This window comes from Bipolaris maydis, assembly GCF_028858645.1.
Source record: "Bipolaris maydis strain C4 unplaced genomic scaffold PSV08scaffold_19, whole genome shotgun sequence".
NCBI classification, from domain to species: domain Eukaryota; kingdom Fungi; phylum Ascomycota; class Dothideomycetes; order Pleosporales; family Pleosporaceae; genus Bipolaris; species Bipolaris maydis.
Genome location: NW_027093875.1, coordinates 62,338 through 81,931, shown reverse-complemented (window position 1 = coordinate 81,931; position 19,594 = coordinate 62,338). Strand labels below are relative to the sequence as shown.

At 52.8% G+C, this 19,594-nt stretch overlaps 8 protein-coding genes across 8 annotated transcripts; 5 read left to right on the top strand and 3 right to left on the bottom strand.

Moving 5' to 3' along the window:
* Positions 1-7: 7 nt before the first annotated feature.
* On the bottom strand, positions 8-3,531 carry PSV08DRAFT_233098 (uncharacterized protein). Its single transcript, XM_066092273.1, has 5 exons — positions 3,387-3,531; positions 2,855-3,324; positions 1,862-2,795; positions 1,340-1,777; positions 8-1,240 (listed from the first exon to the last, which is right to left on the bottom strand). Exons 1-5 carry the CDS (start codon positions 3,514-3,516, stop codon positions 159-161), a joined length of 3,054 nt encoding a protein of 1,017 aa, XP_065947924.1. The 5' UTR covers positions 3,517-3,531; the 3' UTR covers positions 8-158.
* Positions 3,532-3,693: 162 nt separating this feature from the next.
* PSV08DRAFT_233096 (uncharacterized protein) lies at positions 3,694-5,713 on the top strand. The gene is made up of 3 exons (XM_014218330.1): positions 3,694-3,844; positions 3,991-5,197; positions 5,311-5,713. Exons 1-3 carry the CDS (start codon positions 3,765-3,767, stop codon positions 5,518-5,520), a joined length of 1,497 nt encoding a protein of 498 aa, XP_014073805.1. The 5' UTR covers positions 3,694-3,764; the 3' UTR covers positions 5,521-5,713.
* A 420-nt stretch (positions 5,714-6,133) lies between these two features.
* On the top strand, positions 6,134-8,262 carry PSV08DRAFT_343066 (cytochrome P450). Its single transcript, XM_014218352.1, has 4 exons — positions 6,134-6,350; positions 6,415-6,565; positions 6,624-7,875; positions 7,929-8,262. Exons 1-4 carry the CDS (start codon positions 6,188-6,190, stop codon positions 7,968-7,970), a joined length of 1,608 nt encoding a protein of 535 aa, XP_014073827.1. The 5' UTR covers positions 6,134-6,187; the 3' UTR covers positions 7,971-8,262.
* A 659-nt stretch (positions 8,263-8,921) lies between these two features.
* PSV08DRAFT_191506 (cyclin-like protein) lies at positions 8,922-10,198 on the top strand (the record flags this gene model as incomplete). The annotated part of the gene is made up of 2 exons (XM_066091983.1): positions 8,922-9,329; positions 9,389-10,198. 2 exons carry the CDS (start codon positions 8,922-8,924, stop codon positions 10,196-10,198), a joined length of 1,218 nt encoding a protein of 405 aa, XP_065947923.1.
* Positions 10,191-10,918, bottom strand: PSV08DRAFT_343050 (uncharacterized protein). Its single transcript, XM_014218305.2, has 2 exons — positions 10,449-10,918; positions 10,191-10,400 (listed from the first exon to the last, which is right to left on the bottom strand). Exons 1-2 carry the CDS (start codon positions 10,623-10,625, stop codon positions 10,254-10,256), a joined length of 324 nt encoding a protein of 107 aa, XP_014073780.1. The 5' UTR covers positions 10,626-10,918; the 3' UTR covers positions 10,191-10,253.
* A 1,074-nt stretch (positions 10,919-11,992) lies between these two features.
* PSV08DRAFT_413185 (P-loop containing nucleoside triphosphate hydrolase protein) lies at positions 11,993-15,244 on the top strand. The gene is made up of 6 exons (XM_014218350.2): positions 11,993-12,028; positions 12,127-12,142; positions 12,263-12,320; positions 12,386-13,041; positions 13,095-14,870; positions 14,924-15,244. The coding sequence occupies exons 1-6, from the start codon at positions 12,021-12,023 to the stop codon at positions 14,939-14,941; spliced, it is 2,532 nt and encodes an 843-aa protein (XP_014073825.1). The 5' UTR covers positions 11,993-12,020; the 3' UTR covers positions 14,942-15,244.
* Positions 15,245-15,491: 247 nt separating this feature from the next.
* Positions 15,492-18,018, top strand: PSV08DRAFT_366772 (uncharacterized protein; the record flags this gene model as incomplete). The annotated part of the gene is made up of 4 exons (XM_014218349.1): positions 15,492-15,556; positions 15,622-15,743; positions 15,811-17,420; positions 17,473-18,018. The coding sequence occupies 4 exons, from the start codon at positions 15,492-15,494 to the stop codon at positions 17,830-17,832; spliced, it is 2,157 nt and encodes a 718-aa protein (XP_014073824.1). The 3' UTR covers positions 17,833-18,018.
* A 601-nt stretch (positions 18,019-18,619) lies between these two features.
* Positions 18,620-19,494, bottom strand: PSV08DRAFT_383205 (uncharacterized protein; the record flags this gene model as incomplete). The annotated part of the gene is made up of 2 exons (XM_066093416.1): positions 18,620-18,644; positions 18,710-19,494. 2 exons carry the CDS (start codon positions 19,492-19,494, stop codon positions 18,620-18,622), a joined length of 810 nt encoding a protein of 269 aa, XP_065947922.1.
* Positions 19,495-19,594: the final 100 nt, after the last annotated feature.

Sequence of the window (19,594 nt, the reverse complement as noted above, 5' to 3'; positions counted from 1 at the left end):
TCTAGCCAAACAATTCGGTGTCAAAATGGCAAGCTAATAATAATTGGATATCATAGCCACAACTACACTACCATACCACTGCCAACCCCCCAATACAAGCAATATCCTTATAATCTACCCTGCCCAAAATATCCCATCTACAACTCCATGACTCTACCTTACCCCCTACACCTCAAATACTCACCCCAATCCGTCTTCCCTCCTTTAACCTCAACTCCCACAACCCCGTCCCCCTCCTTCCAACCTACCCACTTCTCCAAATCCAGCAGATGCCTCATTGTCGGCCTTCCGTGCGGACAAGACCATGGCTTATCCATACCCCCCATATGCCTTACAATCTCGCGCATACGCTGCGTCTTGAGCGTCTTACCAATCATAACCGAGCTCCTGCACGCACGACTAGCGAGTAACTTGCGGACTTTAGAGGGGCGCAATATATATGCGGATGAAGATGAGGTGGAGGAAGAAGGAGGGTTGTCGAGGATGAGGGAAAGGAGCTCTTCGAGGTCAGAGGGGGTGAAGGTTACCTCTTTGGACATGGGAAGGGAGGTGAGGCTTGCGCGGGTGCCGGGCCGGGGTTCGGTCTCAGATGTAGGGTTGAGCTCGACGACGAAGCCATTGGCAGCTAAGGTGGGTTGATTTGCGAGGATGATTTCTTCTTCTACGGCGGTTAGTTCGAGGGGGTGGGGGTGCACGAGACGCTGGGAGACAAGTTTGGTGGTTGCGGATAAGCGTTCGAAGTTGTATTTTTCGTCGCTGGCGTGCTGGTCGATAATGAAGAGATGAGAGTTGGGCGATGTTGAGGTTGGGGGCCGTACGGCTATGATGAAGCCTAGGTTGAATTGGCCGATTATACGCATTTTTCCAAAATCAGCTTTTGTTACTGTTAGACTGAGGCGTTCTTCTGCCTCTTCTCCGTTTGACTGGGCGTCAGTAGACAGTATCGCCGTTTGGTCAATTTCTGCCCGAGATGCATTGAAAGAGGGTTGAATGTGCTGCGCATGACGGGCAATCGATTCAATATTAGTCTTGATGACACGCCTGAGGTTGATAGTCCAGTGCTTCTTTTGGGCGACCGTAAAGAGTTTGTCGGCACGCTTTAGGCTCATCTCACTGGGCTGAGCCGCAGTCTCTTCAGCCTCAGCAATTAACTTAGTAAACCTGGCTTCCTCTCTGGCCTTCTTCTCGGTATCGTCCTCGTACTCATCGTCGGAATCTTCACCAGCTGCCTCTGGTTCTTCTTCAACAACCTCAACAGGCTCAGCGTCCGAGGATCCGCCAGCCATGGACAACGAGCGATCTGGAGAAGCGCGGGACGAGACAGTCAATTTGTTGATACGTGGCCCCTCGAGTGGCCTGGATGGCAAGCGTTTCGCGGGAGAGGGAGAGCGTATCGGTACATGAGTCGTGTTTCCATGACCCTCATCCTCATCCTCGTCATCTTCATCTTCATCTTCATCCTCGTCTTCGTCACTGCTCTCCATTTGCGTGCCAGGTGCGGTGAACCCGCCCAATCCCTTCTTGAACAGATTTTTATTTGGCGTCTGATCTAATGACTTGGCAGAAGAGGAAGACTTTGGGATGTGTATCCTCGATCGCCTTGAAGCTACCGAATGACTACCAGTACCAATTGTAGAGACAGTTGTAGTATCACCAACAGTTATTGTGGCCTGCTGAACCGGTGTTCGCATGGGGCGCATACGATCAAAAGCATTCTGAATGGTGCTTTGTGATGAGGGCTTCTGGGGAGTTTGCTTTATAGCCGGGACTGGCTGTTCTGCACATTCATCTTGTCGATCAGGTTCAGCAGACATTGATGGGCGTGTTCGTCCAACCGAGCGAGGGCTCTGAGATGCCACACGTGCATTAAAGTCTTGAATGGCCCTGGGAACCTGCGGGTGCCCAGCAGTAACATCACCTGTGTTTACTTCGGGTTCAAATAGTGGAGATTGTGATCGTGGACGAGTCGTCTCGGTTGGATGACTTTCATCATTATGCAATGAACTGTCTCTTGCAAGCTTATGTGGTGGACGAGTCGTCCGGTCTCCAGAGTCGCGGCCAGCAAATCGTTCGAGAAGGCTCGCTTTCACAAATCCTGGACGGTTATTCACATCCGGCACGTCTCGTGTCGAAGCTCTTCTAGAGCTTTCTTGTATTACTGCCCCGTCATCATCCGAGTCTTCTGGATCGCTCTGATCGCTTTCTCGTACAGATGTAGTGCTTTCATGAGACTGGATCGTGAGAGGTTTAAAGGCAGATGTCGGTGTTTTATTTTTTAGCAGCTGGGACTGAGGTACACTTTGTTCATGTCCCTGGAACAACTCGAGTAGGGAGTCCTTGATGTTCTCCAGGAGCACTGCTTGGTCGTGGAGCATGATGGTGCGTTTGTCTGGGCTTACATTGACGTCGTAGGCGTTTGTGTCAAGTTTGATGTCGGCAAAGATGAAAGGAGACTGTGTGATGTTGTAGGATTTGTAGACCTCATTGAATGCTTTGGAAACCTGAGGCAGGTTGCAGGGCCGCGAATTCACAAAGAACATTTGTTTGTCTGGCGTCTGACGGCCCTCGCCCACGACGGGACGGGATATGTGACCTACTATCCTCACGGTCCGCGATTCTATGTCGTCGTGCGCGTCCGGGGCCTTGATACTTTGTGTGGCACCCGGCCTATTGGAGGGGTCCATGATGAACTTGAGGTTGAGGGGTATGAGGGCGGTCACTGTCTTTGCACCAAACACATTGGAGATGTTGTCCCGCGTGCTGGTATTTGCATTGGTTGCAAAGGCTACTGTCTTCTTCCTTTGGATATGTGTCAGTATAATTGGCAATGCATGCACATGCTATCGGTTGCCACTGACCCTTTGGGTATCTGGTTGCTGACCGAAAACTTGACTCCGACACTGATGCATGCATATGCATTCAGCAGATGTAGGACCTTGTTGTATTCGCGTTTGATGTTCTTTTCGAGTTCCTTTCGTCTGACGGGTAGATTATGGAACAGAGTGTCGACCACGACGGTAGTGCCCTGCTTAGCAGCCACGACCGACGTTCCCTTGAGCTTGCCCGACTGCTCGAAGTCGAGCCTGGTGCCTTTTGGCCCATCTGAGACTCGGCTTGTGATGATGTGAAATTTGGAGAGGGCACATAGCGATGACAAGGCCTCGCCACGGAAGCCAAATGTCTGCAGCGATGTGAGGTCGTCGTAGGTGGCAAGCTTGGAAGTGTAGTGCTTGAGGGCAATGGTTTGGTAGTCTTCGGGTGAGATGCCAGAGCCGTTATCCTGGACTTCTATAGTATCGAGACCGTAGTTCTTGAAGCGGACCTCTACGCTGGGCATCAGCTGACTGCCGCCGTCTTTGGTCGAGAGTGTCGTGGCAAGGACATACCAATGGCCGTGGCGCCTGCATCGATGCTGTTTTCCACTAGCTCTTTGCAGACAGACTGTAGGTCGACAATGACCTGGCCCGACTGTATCTGGTGCACAGAACGGCTTTCTATGGCCTTGATTGTGGCCATGTCAATTCAGCCCATGTCCACAGTGAGCGCTCACTCACAGACAGCCTGCTTCACGGACTGACGCGCGACGCGTTGGCGAGCGGGCCAATGAGCGCACGCGCGCTAGGGCTTAATTAATTCGCATGTGGGGTTACAGCTGCATCTCTGCTCCGGCTCGCTTGGGTTCGCCTCTACCACATACTTCCATATTCATGGACTTGGTTGTGTAGAGGTGCATGCGCATGTGCTCTCACGTGTGATTACATACAATGGGCGTCCCAAGCGATCTTGCGCAACTGCAGAGGCCTCTGCGTTGCCTGCAGGCGCGGTCTCAAAAAAAGCAGGATGAGTGAGTTGGCCCCACTGACGCAAGCCCACTTGTATCAAGCCCAAGAAAGGAATACCTAGAACAATTTCCAACGCTCAATCAACCGTAGCGCATCGTTGCTTAGGCCTGCCTATAGACTTTGACATGCTTGACTAACGCATGAACAGAGTTGCGAGGCTGAAGCGCGAACTTGCTGAAGCTGAAGCCGAGGCGAAAAGCGTCAAGGCCGACTACTTGAAAACCATTATTTACTATGCCCGGACCGACTGCCTTCAGCTGGCAAACATGATGTATGAGAAGCTTCCTGCCGAATTACGTGAGATGGTGTACGAATATCTCTGTGTAGACGCCGATCGTCCCATTCCGGTTGGCCCTTACTATCATTTCCATGCATACAACAAGCCCTATGTCTATCCTGCGAAAGCCAAGACAGAAGTGGACGCGGAACCCGACCTGATTGAGAGACTTTTCGGCAAAAGGTCAGCATCCAGCACGGGGTCAGCATCCGGTGCACCCGGCAACAGCGCACCAGTAACATGGAAGCCGTCGGTTAACTGGGGGGATGAACTGCAAATAGACCCAGAGCTCGTTGAGCGCGTCTCGCGCCTGTGTGTCGACGAAGATGAAGAAGAGGCGGAATCAGATAGCAACTACACCATCCTCCCAGATGGCCGAGTCAAAGAGAAGCACACACACAAGCCCCCTAGCGACATGATGCTTCCTAGCAGCCATTTTCTGGACCCCAGATACGTTGGCCCATTAGTGTCGCATGAGACGCAGAAGGTGTACTACGCGCGGAACACCTTTTCTGTATGCAACGTTGAGAATGCGCTTGCCAATTTTCTGGGCCGGGATACTTGCTCGTATCACCGGGAGAAGTGGGAGGACGATCTTGCTCCAACTCACTCTACGACGCTTGAGGAGGTCCCGCCGTTGTTTGCAGCAGACCACATACGTCATCTGCAAATCCGGCTCAAGTTTGAGCATTTCCGCAATGATCTTCCAGCGAGGCAATGTTTCTTGGACCGATACGCATACGAGCAGCGCTTCCTGCGCACGACATGGGGTCATCTAGAGGGGCTCAAGCACTACCTGGAGCGCCGACCCAAGGGTAAGATAGAGATTGAGTTTATCATCATGACGAAGCTGTCAAACATGGAACATGTCGCGGGGCGGGATGAGTATAATAATGAAGTGCTAGACCGCGACCGTTGCTTTATGAACTTTTTACAGTGCATGCGGAACATGGTGTACAAGGCCATGTACGACCACGAAGACACGCTGGTCAAAGTCACGCATTACGATGCAAGGCATTGGATATTTCCGAGGGACATTACCGGCGTGTTTGGGCTGACGGCAGAACAGTGGGAATATGTAAGTGCAGTCTTGTCTTTCGAGTGGGGTACATGCGTAGTAGACGGAGGCATGGCCGTGGACATGACGGGGGCTGTTGGGGGTGTTGAGATTCAAGCTGATGTTGCTTTTAGGAGAAAAGCAAGCAGGGCGGCCAGCACGACTGGGTAGGGGACTTTTTCGTGATGCAGCAGGACGCTGGTCTGCGGGGTCTGCCTGGCGTGTACGACGACGAGCTGGAAGACATGGTGTGGGAGAGATGGGGCATGGCAACTGTGTTCGAGAAGGTCGCGACGGAGCCTGTCAAGGCAGGGCGGTTCTGGCCTGTGGTGGCCAAGACATGAGGAGCGGACAGAGGCGTATCTAAGTACTGTGTGCAATACGACGTGCACGCGCGACTTATCGGTATGTAGCATGGGCTTTGTAATACCTCATCTAAGTACTTACATATCATTTGGCCTGGGGGCGCGCGGACGCCGGGGCGGACGAGCAAGCCGATTGGCTGGGTGCCTGGGAATGCAGCCATTTCCCTACGTAGCATAGTCTTCGTCGCCCACTAGAGCAAGGGCAACCACACGCCGGGTGCCTTGGCCGCCCGCCAGTCGTCGGCTCTGGTCTGACTGTACTTACTTTCGCTACTCCGCCAGGGACGGTGTACTTGTACGGCGCAATCGGCGCGGAGGGTACATGCTTGCGACGCCCTCGACGCGACCAAGGAGCTTCGCCGAGGGGCCCAATGGCACTACGACAGTAGATCCGAGTCCACGGCCCCGTCCGGCAGAACGCGCCTGGCGTCTAAGTAGTGTGGCGGCGAGTTGCCGGGGGGGACGGCGCCAAGTCATGCAATCAAACATTCAAAGACCCTCTGCGGCCCTGGCTTGAGCCGACGCCAGCGGGAATTTCTTGACGCCCTCGACTTCTCGCTTTTCTGGGCTTTCCCTCCCGATCCTCCTCGTCCTGCCCCTGCCTGGCGCAACCCTCCCCTCCCCCCTCCTCCTCAGCACTGCTACCATGGCCGCCAACGGGAGCTTTGTCTCGCCCACGGCGGATGCCAAAGCCGCCCAAGTCCTGCAGCATTTCGACACCGCCGGCCTCCTTTCGTCCGTCCTGAATGGCCTCACCGTCTGGAAGCTGGCCTTGACGCTCATTGTGACGGCTGTCGCATACGACCAGTGTATGCATTGCACCGCACTTCGCCATGTGTGCGCGCCCGACACCGCCTGCTAACCCGTGCACAGTCAAGTACATTTGGAACAAGGGCTCCATTGTTGGCCCCTCGTGGAAGATTCCCTTCATCGGCCCCTTCCTTGAGTCGGTCAACCCAGACTTCAAAAAGTATCACGAAAAATGGTCGTCGGGCCCGCTGAGTTGCGTCTCGGTATTCCACAAGTACACCGCCCCACAAACCACCACCCCGCGACTCTGCATGTCCTAATTGCGCTCCCAGGTTCGTCGTCATTGCTTCGACCCGCGACATGGCCCGCAAGATCTTCAATTCGCCAACATTTGTTAAGCCTTGCGTCGTCGATGTCGCCTACAAGCTCTTGCGCCCCGAAAACTGGGTTTTCCTCGATGGCCGCGCCCACGTCGACTACCGCAAGGGCCTCAACGGTCTCTTCACTCGCCAGGCGCTTGAACAGTACCTTCCTGGCCAAGAGGACATCTACAACCGATACTTTAAGCAATTCGTTCATCTTTCCCAGGTTGAGAATAAGGGCAAGCACGTGCCCTGGATGCAGGAATTCCGTCTGATGATCACGGCCCTTAGCTGCCGCACCTTTGTTGGCCACTACTGCTCCGACGAGGCTGTCAAGAAGATTGCCGACGACTACTATCTGATTACCGCCGCCCTTGAGCTGGTCAACTTCCCAATCATCATTCCCTTCACCAAGACCTGGTACGGCAAAAAGTGCGCCGACATGGTTCTCGACGAGTTCTCCAAGTGCGCCGCAAAGAGCAAGGTCCGCATGGCTGCTGGGGGCAAGAAGGAATGCATTCTGGACTTTTGGGTCGATAACATGATTCAGTCGGAAAAGTACCGCAAGAGGATCGAGGCAGGCGAAAAGGTCGATGACTCTGAGAAGCCCGCTACCGTGATCCGCTGGTTCAGCGACCTTGAAATCTCCATGACCATCTTCACATTCCTCTTCGCCTCGCAAGACGCCACCTCCTCTGCCGCTACATGGTTGTTCCAGATCATGGCCGACCGACCCGAGTACCTTGATAAGATCCGCGAGGAAAACATCAAGGCCAGGAACGGCGATGTCCACGCCTCGCTTTCCCTTGACGCCATTGAGAAGCTCCAATGGACTCGCGCCGTTGTCAAGGAGACTCTCCGCTACCGTCCCCCGGTCATCATGGTCCCTTACCTTGCCAAGAAGGACTTCCCTGTGACGCCAGAGTACACTGTGCCCAAAGGCTCCATGGTCATCCCTACCACCTACATGGCCCTCCACGACCCCGAAGCTTACCCTAATCCCGACTCATTCGAGCCTGAACGATGGATAACTGGTGACGCCGATCAGCAAACCAAGAACTGGCTCGTCTTTGGCACAGGCCCTCACTACTGCCTGGGTCAGACATATGCGCAAGCCAACCTCATGTTGATGATTGGCAAGGCGAGCATGTTGCTTGACTGGGACCACAAAGTCACTGACAAGAGCGAGGTCATCAAGGTTTTTGCCACCATTTTCCCTATGGTATGTCTCATTCGTCGTTTCACATGCTTTGGACTCTCGCTAACACTATGCAGGATGATTGCCTTCTTACATTCAAGGACCGAGTAGCGGCATAGATGCTCCGAGCCCAGCCATGTGATGCGCACTTTTAGCGAGTCTTGGTTGCATTTCGTTGTGTATGGTTCGAGGTGAAGACCTTAATTTTAATTCTCCCAAGGCGGAGGCCAACACGCCTCTGTCCTCACTTTTTAATTATAATGATCACGGCCTGTTTTGGCTTGATGAGTACAGTGCAAGCTGAGATGAATTAATACTGGGGAGGATGGGTCTACACAGGACAGTGGATAATGCAATTAGAGCAGAGGGAAAGATTGGAAATCCTACCCTTTGTCTCATTACTTATACTACTTTTGGTCCTTGTGTTGCGCAATGCGATGTCGTGCAAATAGAGTATATGTGTATGCAAGAGAAACGAGCCATGCTAGGGGGGCTGAGCCATATCTTATTGTTTCAGCCTGTGAGAGCTTACCTTGATGTCATCGATGTCTCACACTGAGCTTAGCACGGCCACACGAATAGAATGTAATCTCTTTACCCCACTCTTTACACATTGTATAGAGCTAGTAAAAACTTCAGAAAAAGAACAGATGAAGCAAAATTGGCAGACCTTTGCATAAGTAGTGCTAAATATGTAAGAGTATAGGCGTAAAACTAGTATCTCTGAACTGTCCATTAGAGTGATGGTGTACTGCTGTCCACCAATCGTGTTCGAGCAAAGCTATGGCCAACTACTCTGGTAACTTTGAACTCATCGATCGCTCCACAATTCGATAGACTTTCAATCGCTCCCCGACATGCAACTTACGAGCCACTCTTGAGCCTTTGCTCGCTCTCCACGCTCTATTCGGAATAAGTACCGGGTACCCGGGCAAACTTGCGCCGAGCAACGCATGCCAAAGGTCCGTGTGTTGAGTTGCCGACCAAGCTGCTACCGTGCTGCATCACACCTACACCTACACACTTTCTCCTTCAGTGCAGCACGACGGCCCTGTACATAATATTGCACCATGGCGCCGGGCGCTTCCACCTCCGACCGCGACCGCGTTGGCCCACATCCGTCATACATCGAGATTGCGAAGCCATACATTTTACAGTCGCGCATGCAGAAATGTCTCTCAGACATCAACATGAGCGATGCCAAAGAAGATGCTGTACGTCTTCAAGGCGTCGCATGGATCGACCAAGTACGACGAGCGCTGCAACTACCTATTCGCACCTTCAACACTGCCGTCATCTATTACCACAAGTTCAGGCTGCTACATGCAGACAATGAATACAATTGGGCCGATGCGGCTGCGGCGGCACTGTTCACGGCGTGCAAGATTGAGGACACGTTGAAGAAGAGCAGGGAAATTCTGTGTGCTCATTGGAACCTCAAAGTTGCGCCCGGGGAAACGCTGAGTAGCGACGATCCTGTTCGTCCACCTCCCAACCCGTACGTTTACGACAATACTGGGGCTGACATTGTATCCAGCGCTTCGACAGTCACTCCAAACTCATCATCGGTCTCGAACGGCTCATGCTCGAAAGTGCCGGTTTTGACTTCCGCAATCGATATCCTCAAAAAGTCATGGTCAAGCTTGCTCGAGCCCTAAAATTTGACGCCAACGTCGAGGCGAAGACAACTTGGAACCTGAGCATCGACCTATACAGGACGTTTGCCCCACTGAAACAATCCACGCCAACCCTGGCCATCGCGTGTCTAGAGCTGGCTGCGAGACTGCACGGAAAGGACGCTACAAAGTTTGTCGATGCAGGACCTGTCAAATACAGCACATGGGCAACTAGCCGGGCAGAGGTTATGGAAACGCTGCTTGATCTCTTGGACCTTTACACCCACCACCGTGCCGCGACATGCGTTGGGCCCAATTACACGCTCGAGCACTTCCTCAACATTCGTATTGGATTGAACCAGGAAGCGTCGGCTGCGAATATTCCTCGCTACTCTCAATATGCATCTGGGGCGGCATCAGAAACCGGGGTTACGGGTAATGGCACAAAATCTCGAAATGGCCTCGGTCCTGCAAGCCCATTGACACCAGCAACTCCTGTCACGTTGTCGCCTGGGACCGAGCACGCACCCAAGTCGGCTATAGGAATTCGCGGTCAGAATGGTACGGTCAGGTTTATGCTAGATGCTGCTAGAGCCCATGACGAGCGCGCTGAAGTGGAAAAATTTCACAAGGTCGAAGAAGAGGAGTACGAGGTAGAAGTGTCCAATGACACTAGGCCCGACGACAGGGAAAGAGACAGGATACGAGTTGGACGAGTGCGTCGGGAATAAGCATTTAACATACCACATGGCTTTATGTCATCCTACTTGATATGGTAGTGAGAAGCTAAGAATTGTTAGACAATATTCCCCCAGCGGTTTGAACAGCTGGCGTGGTGTCTTTGTTGTATCCGGAGATCAGCAAGGGACTGAGTCTATTTGAGACCACTGGGACAAACCTTGTCCAAACCAAAGAAATTCGGGCGGTGATTTCCTTGACGACGGTAACGCCCACTTGCCCATCGGATAGGCGTGATCAAACGCATGCGACAAGGATCGTCTCAAGATGGAAGAGTGCACAGGAAACGACGACCATCAACGGAAATGGTCTGGAGCCGAAAACCGACGAAGCTAATGAAGGCAGCATGGTTATGGCGGCGGTTGAAACAGTCAGCGCGCAGGCAAGGGTAGAGGAGGGGGCATGGTTCTGATGGTTCATCTCTATAACCTAGACGCTCGCGTCCATGACCATGGTTGTCCACTTCTACCAAGCAGAAGAAGCGTATGTGAAGCGGTGTGCACAGATGAGAGTTGTCCCTACGGAGGTTTTTTTTTGTGCTCAGCAATGGTCCCTGAGTATACTTCCAACACTAAGCTCAAGTCTCTCCTGGGTGTGACGCTCAAGAGCCGTCAGCACTGCTTTAGCTGTAGTGATAACGCAATACGACAAGCTTGTAGAAAAACACGGATCATACACCAGTTTGGGTTAATAATAATAATCATAGGAAACGACGCAAATCCACCGATCTTGTAGCTGTGCGATGTCAGTCCTTGTGTTGATTCCCTTTCCTCATGTGTCTCGAGACATTCTTGGAATTTTCACCGGACATAGCGGAGATAAGCCCGATGGGATCTAATATCGCTCCAACGTCTCAGGTGCCTGTGACGATCCAATTTCTAAGCGCTCATGATTAGATTGGCGCTGAGTACAGACACAGCCATAACTCTGGAGGAGAAACGCAGTCAGGGCAGAGTGGCAAGGGCGTAGAGTATGCCTAAAGCACCCAGAAGGTTTGGATGCATGCGGTTCCACGGCAACAGGCGTTCGCGTTGGTGCTGCAGAAAGTCGCTTTTGGGCGCAGCGCCGGCGCATTAGAGATTACCCAAAAACAATTGCGGTAGTGATGGCGTAAGAAAAGGTAGAGTCACGGAAGGATGTCTGGGCGCGAGGGCGTTGCGATGGCTTATAATGGACAATTGGGCAAGATGAAGTCGGGCATCTGGGCGCTGCGAGACCAGGTGTAAGTAGAATACCCAGTGGCTGGAGGGGGGCAGTGACGATATTCAAGTCGAATCAGTCTCCACTTGTGTCGCAGCACTATCCAATGACATGCATTGGGCTGCAGTGCGGCAACCCCAGATGGAGGGGATGACGATAGCCCGTATGCGTAGCCAGCAATTGCAACTGAGCCATTTAGCCAATGCCCGTCCATGGGACAGCACGAGGCAATGCTGAGCTGTTGTAAGCAGAAAGAGGGGGCGGGCAGAGTGCAATGGGCAAAGGGCGCTGCAGACAATCTGCTTTGGGCATTGCAGGTTACCTCGCGCCACCAGCAAGGGCCGTGCATTAGCGAGGAAAGCGCGACCGACCCCACCACTAGCCCTACTAAAAACCTTCGCTCCCCCTCGCAGCAGAACTCTCCTCACTCAGACGCCTGCCCGCCTCTACGGCTTACAATCACCCTCTCGTCTGTCTGACTCTGGTCGACTGCTGCGCCAGAGACTTCAGCTCAACTCCCACTCCATCCATCGAGCCCGCGCGTTCAAAGCGGGGTATTCGTTGCTCCCCCACTACTGAATTTTCGTAAAAGAAGACAGTAAAAACACCGCCAAAATGGTCAAGTACGTCGCCACTTTTTTCCTCGCTCATTTCGAGACATTAGGAGCCTCTGCCCTTGTCTCGTCTGGCAATCAGGAAACCATGGCTAACAGCATGACAGCTTCACGGTCGAGGAGGTACGTAGCGCGCTCGCACACACAGCAGCAACCCGCATCGCGCCACAATTGGCGGCAGCGACGACGATGCCGACGAAAACAACACCAACCCGAGGAATTGCAAACTGACAATGCCTCTAGATCCGTGGTCTCATGGACGATCCTAAGAACATTAGGAACATGTCCGTTATTGCTCACGGTAAGCGCCCACAAGAGAACCCCGCAATGCGTGGCAAGAAACATGGCTGACGTACCCCACCACAGTCGATCACGGAAAGTCCACCCTCACCGACTCGCTCGTCCAGCGTGCCGGTATTATCTCAGCTGCCAAGGCTGGTGAGGCTCGTTTCACTGATACCCGTGCCGACGAGCAGGAGCGTGGTGTCACCATCAAGTCGACTGCCATCTCTCTGTACGCTCAGCTCAACGACGCAGAGGACCTTAAGGACATCCCCGTCAAGACTGAGAAGAACGACTTCTTGATCAACTTGATCGACTCGCCCGGTCACGTTGACTTCTCGTCCGAGGTCACTGCCGCTCTCCGTGTCACCGATGGTGCTCTCGTCGTCGTCGACACCATTGAGGGTGTCTGCGTCCAGACCGAGACTGTCCTGCGCCAGGCTCTTGGTGAGCGTATCAAGCCCGTTGTCATCATCAACAAGGTCGACCGCGCTCTTCTCGAGCTCCAGCTCTCCAAGGAGGATCTGTACCAGAACTTCTCTCGTGTCATCGAGTCCGTCAACGTCGTCATTGCCACCTACTTCGACAAGACCCTTGGTGATGTCCAGGTCTACCCCGAGAAGGGTACCATCGCTTTCGGTTCCGGTCTCCACGGCTGGGCTTTCACTATCCGCCAGTTCGCTGCTAGGTACGCGAAGAAGTTTGGTGTTGACAAGAACAAGATGATGGACCGTCTCTGGGTAAGTGCATGATTTTTTTCGAGAGGAGATTGCAAGCTGCTAACCAGTACCAGGGCGACAACTACTTCAACCCCAAGACCAAGAAGTGGACCAAGGTTGGAACCCACGACGGCCAGACTCTTGAGCGTTCGTTCAACACCTTCATCCTGGACCCCATCTTCCGCATCTTCAACGCTGTCATGAACTTCAAGAAGGATGAGATCCCAACTCTCCTCGAGAAGCTTGAGATCAAGCTCACCTCCGATGAGAAGGATCTCGAGGGCAAGGCTCTCCTCAAGGTCGTCATGAGGAAGTTCCTTCCCGCCGCTGACGCTCTCCTCGAGATGATGGTTCTTCACCTTCCTTCTCCCGTCACTGCTCAGAAGTACCGTATGGAGACTCTGTACGAGGGTCCCCACGACGATGTCAACGCCATTGGTATCCGTGACTGTGACCCCAAGGGTCCTCTCATGCTGTACGTTTCCAAGATGGTGCCCACTTCCGACAAGGGTCGTTTCTACGCTTTCGGTCGTGTCTTCTCTGGTACCGTCAAGTCTGGTCTCAAGGTCCGTATCCAGGGTCCTAACTACACCCCTGGCAAGAAGGACGACCTTTTCATCAAGGCTATCCAGCGTACCATTCTCATGATGGGCCGTTTCGTCGAGCCCATTGAGGATGTCCCTGCCGGTAACATTCTCGGTCTTGTTGGTGTTGACCAGTTCTTGCTCAAGTCTGGTACTCTTACCACCAACGAGACTGCCCACAACCTCAAGGTTATGAAGTTCTCCGTTTCCCCTGTCGTTCAGCGTTCCGTCGAGGTCAAGAACGCTCAGGATCTCCCCAAGCTGGTCGAAGGTCTCAAGCGTCTGTCCAAGTCGGATCCTTGCGTTCTGACCTACATTTCGCCATCCGGTGAGCACGTTGTCGCTGGTGCCGGTGAGCTGCACTTGGAGATTTGCTTGAAGGATCTCGAGGAGGACCACGCTGGTGTTCCTCTCCGTATTTCCGACCCCGTCGTCCAGTACCGTGAGACTGTCAACGCAACTTCCAGCATCACTGCTCTGTCCAAGTCGCCCAACAAGCACAACCGTCTCTACCTCACTGCTCAGCCTTTGGACGAGGAGGTTTCCAGGGCCATTGAGACTGGCAAGATCGCTCCTCGTGACGATATCAAGACTCGTGCCCGTATTCTGGCTGACGAGTACGGCTGGGATGTCACCGATGCCCGTAAGATTTGGTGCTTCGGTCCCGACACCACTGGTGCCAACTTGCTCATTGACCAGACCAAGGCCGTCCAGTACCTGAGCGAAATCAAGGACTCTGTCGTCTCTGGTTTCCAGTGGGCCACCAAGGAAGGTCCCATTGCTGAGGAGCCCATGCGTTCCATCCGCTTCAACATCCAGGATGTTACTCTCCACGCTGATGCCATTCACCGTGGTGGTGGTCAGATCATCCCTACCGCGCGTCGTGTCCTTTACGCTGCCACTCTCCTTGCCGAGCCTTCCCTGCTCGAGCCCGTCTACCTCGTCGAAATCCAGGTTCCCGAGCAAGCCATGGGTGGTATCTACGGTGTCCTTACCCGAAGGAGAGGTCACGTTTTCGAGGAGAACCAGCGTGTTGGTACTCCTCTGTTCAACGTCAAGGCATACCTCCCCGTCAACGAGTCTTTCGGTTTCACTGCCGATCTCCGTGCCGCCACCGGTGGACAGGCCTTCCCTCAACAAGTCTTCGACCACTGGCAGCTTCTCCAGGGTGGATCACCACTTGACGCCACCACCATGGTTGGTAAGATTGTTGCCGACATGCGTAAGCGCAAGGGTATCAAGGTTGAGGTGCCTGACGTCTCCAACGTAAGTTTCTCGCTAGGCTTCATTATCCAAGCATATGCTAATAAATTTCGCAGTACTACGACAAGCTATAAAGGAAAACTGTCAAAAGTACTAGATTTCCTTTCCTCGCAACTCTGGGTCATCCCTCAGTCATGGGCAAGCTTGTGGCCGCTGGTATATGTATGACGCAAACGGCTCCCCTCTATTTTAAGAGCAGTTAGAGTTAGTAAATGTCGGTCCGGGCGGTTAGCCCATTACGGTCAGGTTTTTGCGGGTTTGCACGAAAGATACGGATGATGACCCATTATTTCCTTACCTGTTCTCGGTGTCGTGTAGTTGGAGAAAATCAAACTATGTTGCACAAAACTTGTTAGTGGTTGATCTGATATTCTCGTGTGTGAGCAATGAATGTGATATTGCTGGTATGGGTGGTGAATGTGGAGGGGCAGGTCCAGTCACGTGCTCACGGGTCAGCGAAGCTATGACCTTTGGTCGCGCTAAGAACAACGCGAATTACATGCGCTTGGCTCAACTCCCGTGCCGCCGAATCTACCCTCCACTTGCAGCAAAAGTTTACTTATATTCCTACCTTCCGAATCGCGCAACCCGGAGGAGAGCGGGAATTTTGGTGCCAGAGTCATGATGCTGCTTCAGGAAAAGGACCAGGCCGCTTTCAAGAACTGGCTACTGCCGAAGCTCGAGACCATGTAAGTCAGAGCCGATAGTTGCTGTCGCGAAAGTCCTGGATTCATAGTGCTAATAATGAATACAGCTCGGACGCTGAGGCTGGGGTCCTTGCCGATTATGTTGCTGCGCTTGTTACTGTTGACGAAACTGAAGCAAACGTTCGGCGCAGCTGCATCGAATCATTGGAAGATTTCCTCGGGAAAGATAGTAAGCAGTAGTCAGACAATGTCGCACATGCTCGTCGTGCAGGGTATTAGTGGCTAACAAGGAACAGATACCGAGCCATTCGTAAACGACGTGATCGCGGCGCTGAACGACAAGAGTTATCTTCCAAACGCTCCACCTTCTGCACCTATACAGTCCATAGTAGGCAGTACGAATCTTGAATATGAACCTCATCACTCAAACGTGCCATTCAACGCACCGAGGGGCCCAGCCGCGACTAGATTTCCGCCCACACCACATCGTCTACTCGACCGGCCGGCCCCGCAGGGAATGCAGCAGGATGGATCAAGTCTAACAAGGAAACGCAAGGTATTGGAAGAGGACAATAACCAGTTTTGGGAGGGTCAGGACCCGCATTACAATCGCAGCGGGGGCGGTGGTAACAGACCATCGAAGCAGACAGCGCGTAGGGGCGGTAGAAACGCAAGAGCTAGGGACACTCAACACAACGCCTTGTATGACTTGAGTCGCATGCCAAACTTTGCAAACCTTCCAGCGCCCCCGCCAGGACCTCTTCCGTTCGACCCGTCAGATCCTATGGCTTTCTTTGCAATGGCTGCAGCTTTTGGCGCAAATCTTCCTGGTATGCCACCCTTCTCCTCAAATACCCAAGGTCATAGTTCTCGTCATAAGGGTCCCAAGGGCTCCAAGGGCTTGTGTACCAATTATTATGAAAAGGGATTTTGCGCCATGGGAACCCTTTGCCCCTTTGAACATAGCGACGCTGCTGTTGCCGTTCCAGCCAACGAAATCCCTGAGTATGACCCGGAACAGTCGTATCTTGCTGTACAGCCTCATCGAGGTACGGGCAACCGCGCCTTGTCACAGACTCGACGTCGCACCAATAAGGGCGGTAAATCACGTGCGCCGTTCTCCCAATCCGGCCCGTCACGCGATCCGTCAAACACTATGTTGGTGGTTGAGCAAATCCCCCCAGAGAACCTCAATGAAGATAGTGTACGAAATTACTTTTCGGAGTTTGGCAATATCGAAGAAGTAGACATTCAGACCGACAAACGACTGGCAATCATCAAGTTCAGCGATCATGCTGCTGCAAGTCGAGCATACAGTAGCCCAAAAGCCGTCTTTGAGAATCGGTTCGTCAAAGTCTATTGGTATCGACCGGAGGAGCACCCAGAAGAGGAGAAACTTGACCTCGAGGCCATTGCGATCAGACAGGCAGAAGCACAGAAGGCTTTTGAAGAACGCCGTCGAAGAGAGGAGGAAGCTGATGCTAGGGCCGCAGAGATTGAGCGGCAGCTGAAAGAGAAGAATGAAGAGATGCAGGAAATTAGACGACAGCTCGCAGAATTATCGGGCGATAAGGCTGACGAATTTTCGCAGACATTGGAGACTCTTCAAGCCGAAGCTGCCGAGCTCTTTGACCAGCACGACCCTAGCGACCCTTCAGGACGTGGCCGTGGCTATGGCGCATTCCGTGGGGGTTATCGAGGTCGCGGCTTTGCCCCCTTCCCTCCCCGTGGCAGAGGCTTCACATCCTATAGAGGCGCGTATCATGGTCGTGGGTCTAGCTTTGTCGCTTCTGCATTCCCGGGTCGTAGTGCCGTCAAGAGACTTGACAACAGGCCCAGACGACTTGCTGTTTCTGGCATTGAGGCTGACACTCCAAGAGATGAGGCTTTGAGGCAGTATCTTCTGGTAAGTGGATATATGTCTGTGATGTGTTTTCTTCTGCTAATGAGACGTATAGAACGTTCCCGATTGCACGTCTATCGAGCGCCATCCAGAGCAAGACGATGCTCTTATCCTTACATTCAAGGAGCGTTACCAGGCAGAGATGTTTCTCGACCAGTCGCTTCAGATTCCTGACGTGGGCAAGTTGGATCTTGCATGGGTTCCTAATGACGCATTTGGTGGTCTTGAACCTTCTACCACAACCGTAGGTACAGCTCATGCCAGGGTTGAAGATGATGACAATTCTTCTGCCACTGTTGGTGAAGCGGACATCAGGGACGAAGACGATGATGGCCAGCCGATTGGTGGCGCGGATGCAGACATGGACGTTGCTGATGACGTTGATCGATGGATGCAGGCAAACACCGCGCCGTGAGACACGATGGCGTTTGTAGCTTGCTCTTCCCTTTTCCCAAGTTTTTTGAATCCTTCTTTGCATGAGCATGGCGTTTTTGTTTAATCTTACGAGATGGCATGGCATGGGATGAATTGACGTCAGTGACACTGGAGATACCAACTAGATAGTCGGTACATATTTAATAAATTCAACAATGCTATGCAGAATTGTTGGCTCTCTGGCCAGTGACTCCACATCCCTTTCTGCGGTAAAAGATGTGGCATATCGCTCTTAACCCATCCGAACACCAGTGACGCAACTGAAATCCCATCCAGACCCTCCCCTAAATTCAAAGATTGCCATGACCCCGTAATTCAGATACCTCGTACAATATCGCTAAAGAAAAAAAGAGAATCCCCTCCCCCTTCAACCATGCCCCGAAAAGAAAACTCGTTTGTGTACCCATACAAGTCAAAATCATGAAAACAACCCCACCCTCCTCTTCACATCCTCCCCTTTGACCCCACACGCCCAACTCGCCCGCTCCTTGACACACAGCTCGCGCGTCGGCCTCAACCTGCCCTCGACCAGCCGTGCATCATCCACCGTGCCCAACCGCACAATCGCGCAACCAGGAAACGCAGTACCGACCCTATACATATTCGAACCGCAAGCCTGACAGAAGAACGTAGTGGAGCCGTGACTTGAAGGGGTCGACACAGGTTGTGAGTAGGAACAAAGATTTGACGTTCCACGGAGATGTTTTAGGAAGCTAAAAATAATAATTTCAAAGCATTAGTTTGATAAAACAAAAAAAAGAACACTTTCAAGCTTGTGTGTGTGTTTCGGGGCTTTTTTTTTAAAAATTTTTTTTTTGGAGGATGAAGGAAAAGGGGGGGGGAGAGAGAAAACATACTCGTCTTTAACAACAACACCGGCTTCAGCGCCTCCTTTTCTGCAGTCGATGCAGTAGCATACAAAGGACGCGACGAGACCCGGTGAAGTGGTGGGAAAGGCAAGGTGGACTGCGCCGCAGAGACATGTTGCTGTTCCTTCTTGCGCTGGTGCTGTTGGAGGCACGCCTGGAGTCCATGGAGATGTAGAAGAGGATAGGCCTGTGAGTCCAAAGTATGGTGCGGTGATAGTCGTAGTTGTTGTTATTGGTTCGGCGGTGGCGGCGGGATCCAGCTTACTACGGTACGTGCTACGGCCTGGTGTAGCGGTTGTTGTGCTGGCGCGGGTGCGGCGTGTGGAAGATATAGGGGGAGGGTATGATCGTAGAGTTGGATCTTGGGTTGCTTTGGCGGAGTAGTCTTTTTGGAAGGCGGTCGAGAGTGTGGTTTTGGCTTCTAGGGTTGATATTGATGGTGGTGGCAGTGGCGGCGCTTGTTGTGTGCGTATTGAAGCAGATTTTCGGCTTAATCGGCGGACGGAGAGGGAGGAGCGCCTGGAGGAGTATTTGGTTCCATTGTGAGATGATGGGACGGATGGCGCTGCTGCTGCTGCTGCTGCTGCTGTTGCTGCTGGTGGGGATGAGGAAGCGGAGGATGGGGGTGGCGAGGGAGATGAAGAAGATGAGGGTCGTGTAGCACCATGCGAAGGAGCATTGCTACTTTTACTACCGCTGCTGTCTGGGATTTCGAGATCGGGGTTGAGGACTCGAGTTACGTGCTTTACGCTTGCTGCTAGGTTGAACTTCATGGCTGATTTACTTTGCATACGCTCATACACACTTTGGTAGTGGCAATAACAACACGCATGCAAAAACCCCTCCAAATTCCCACAAGAGCGCGTTTGTATC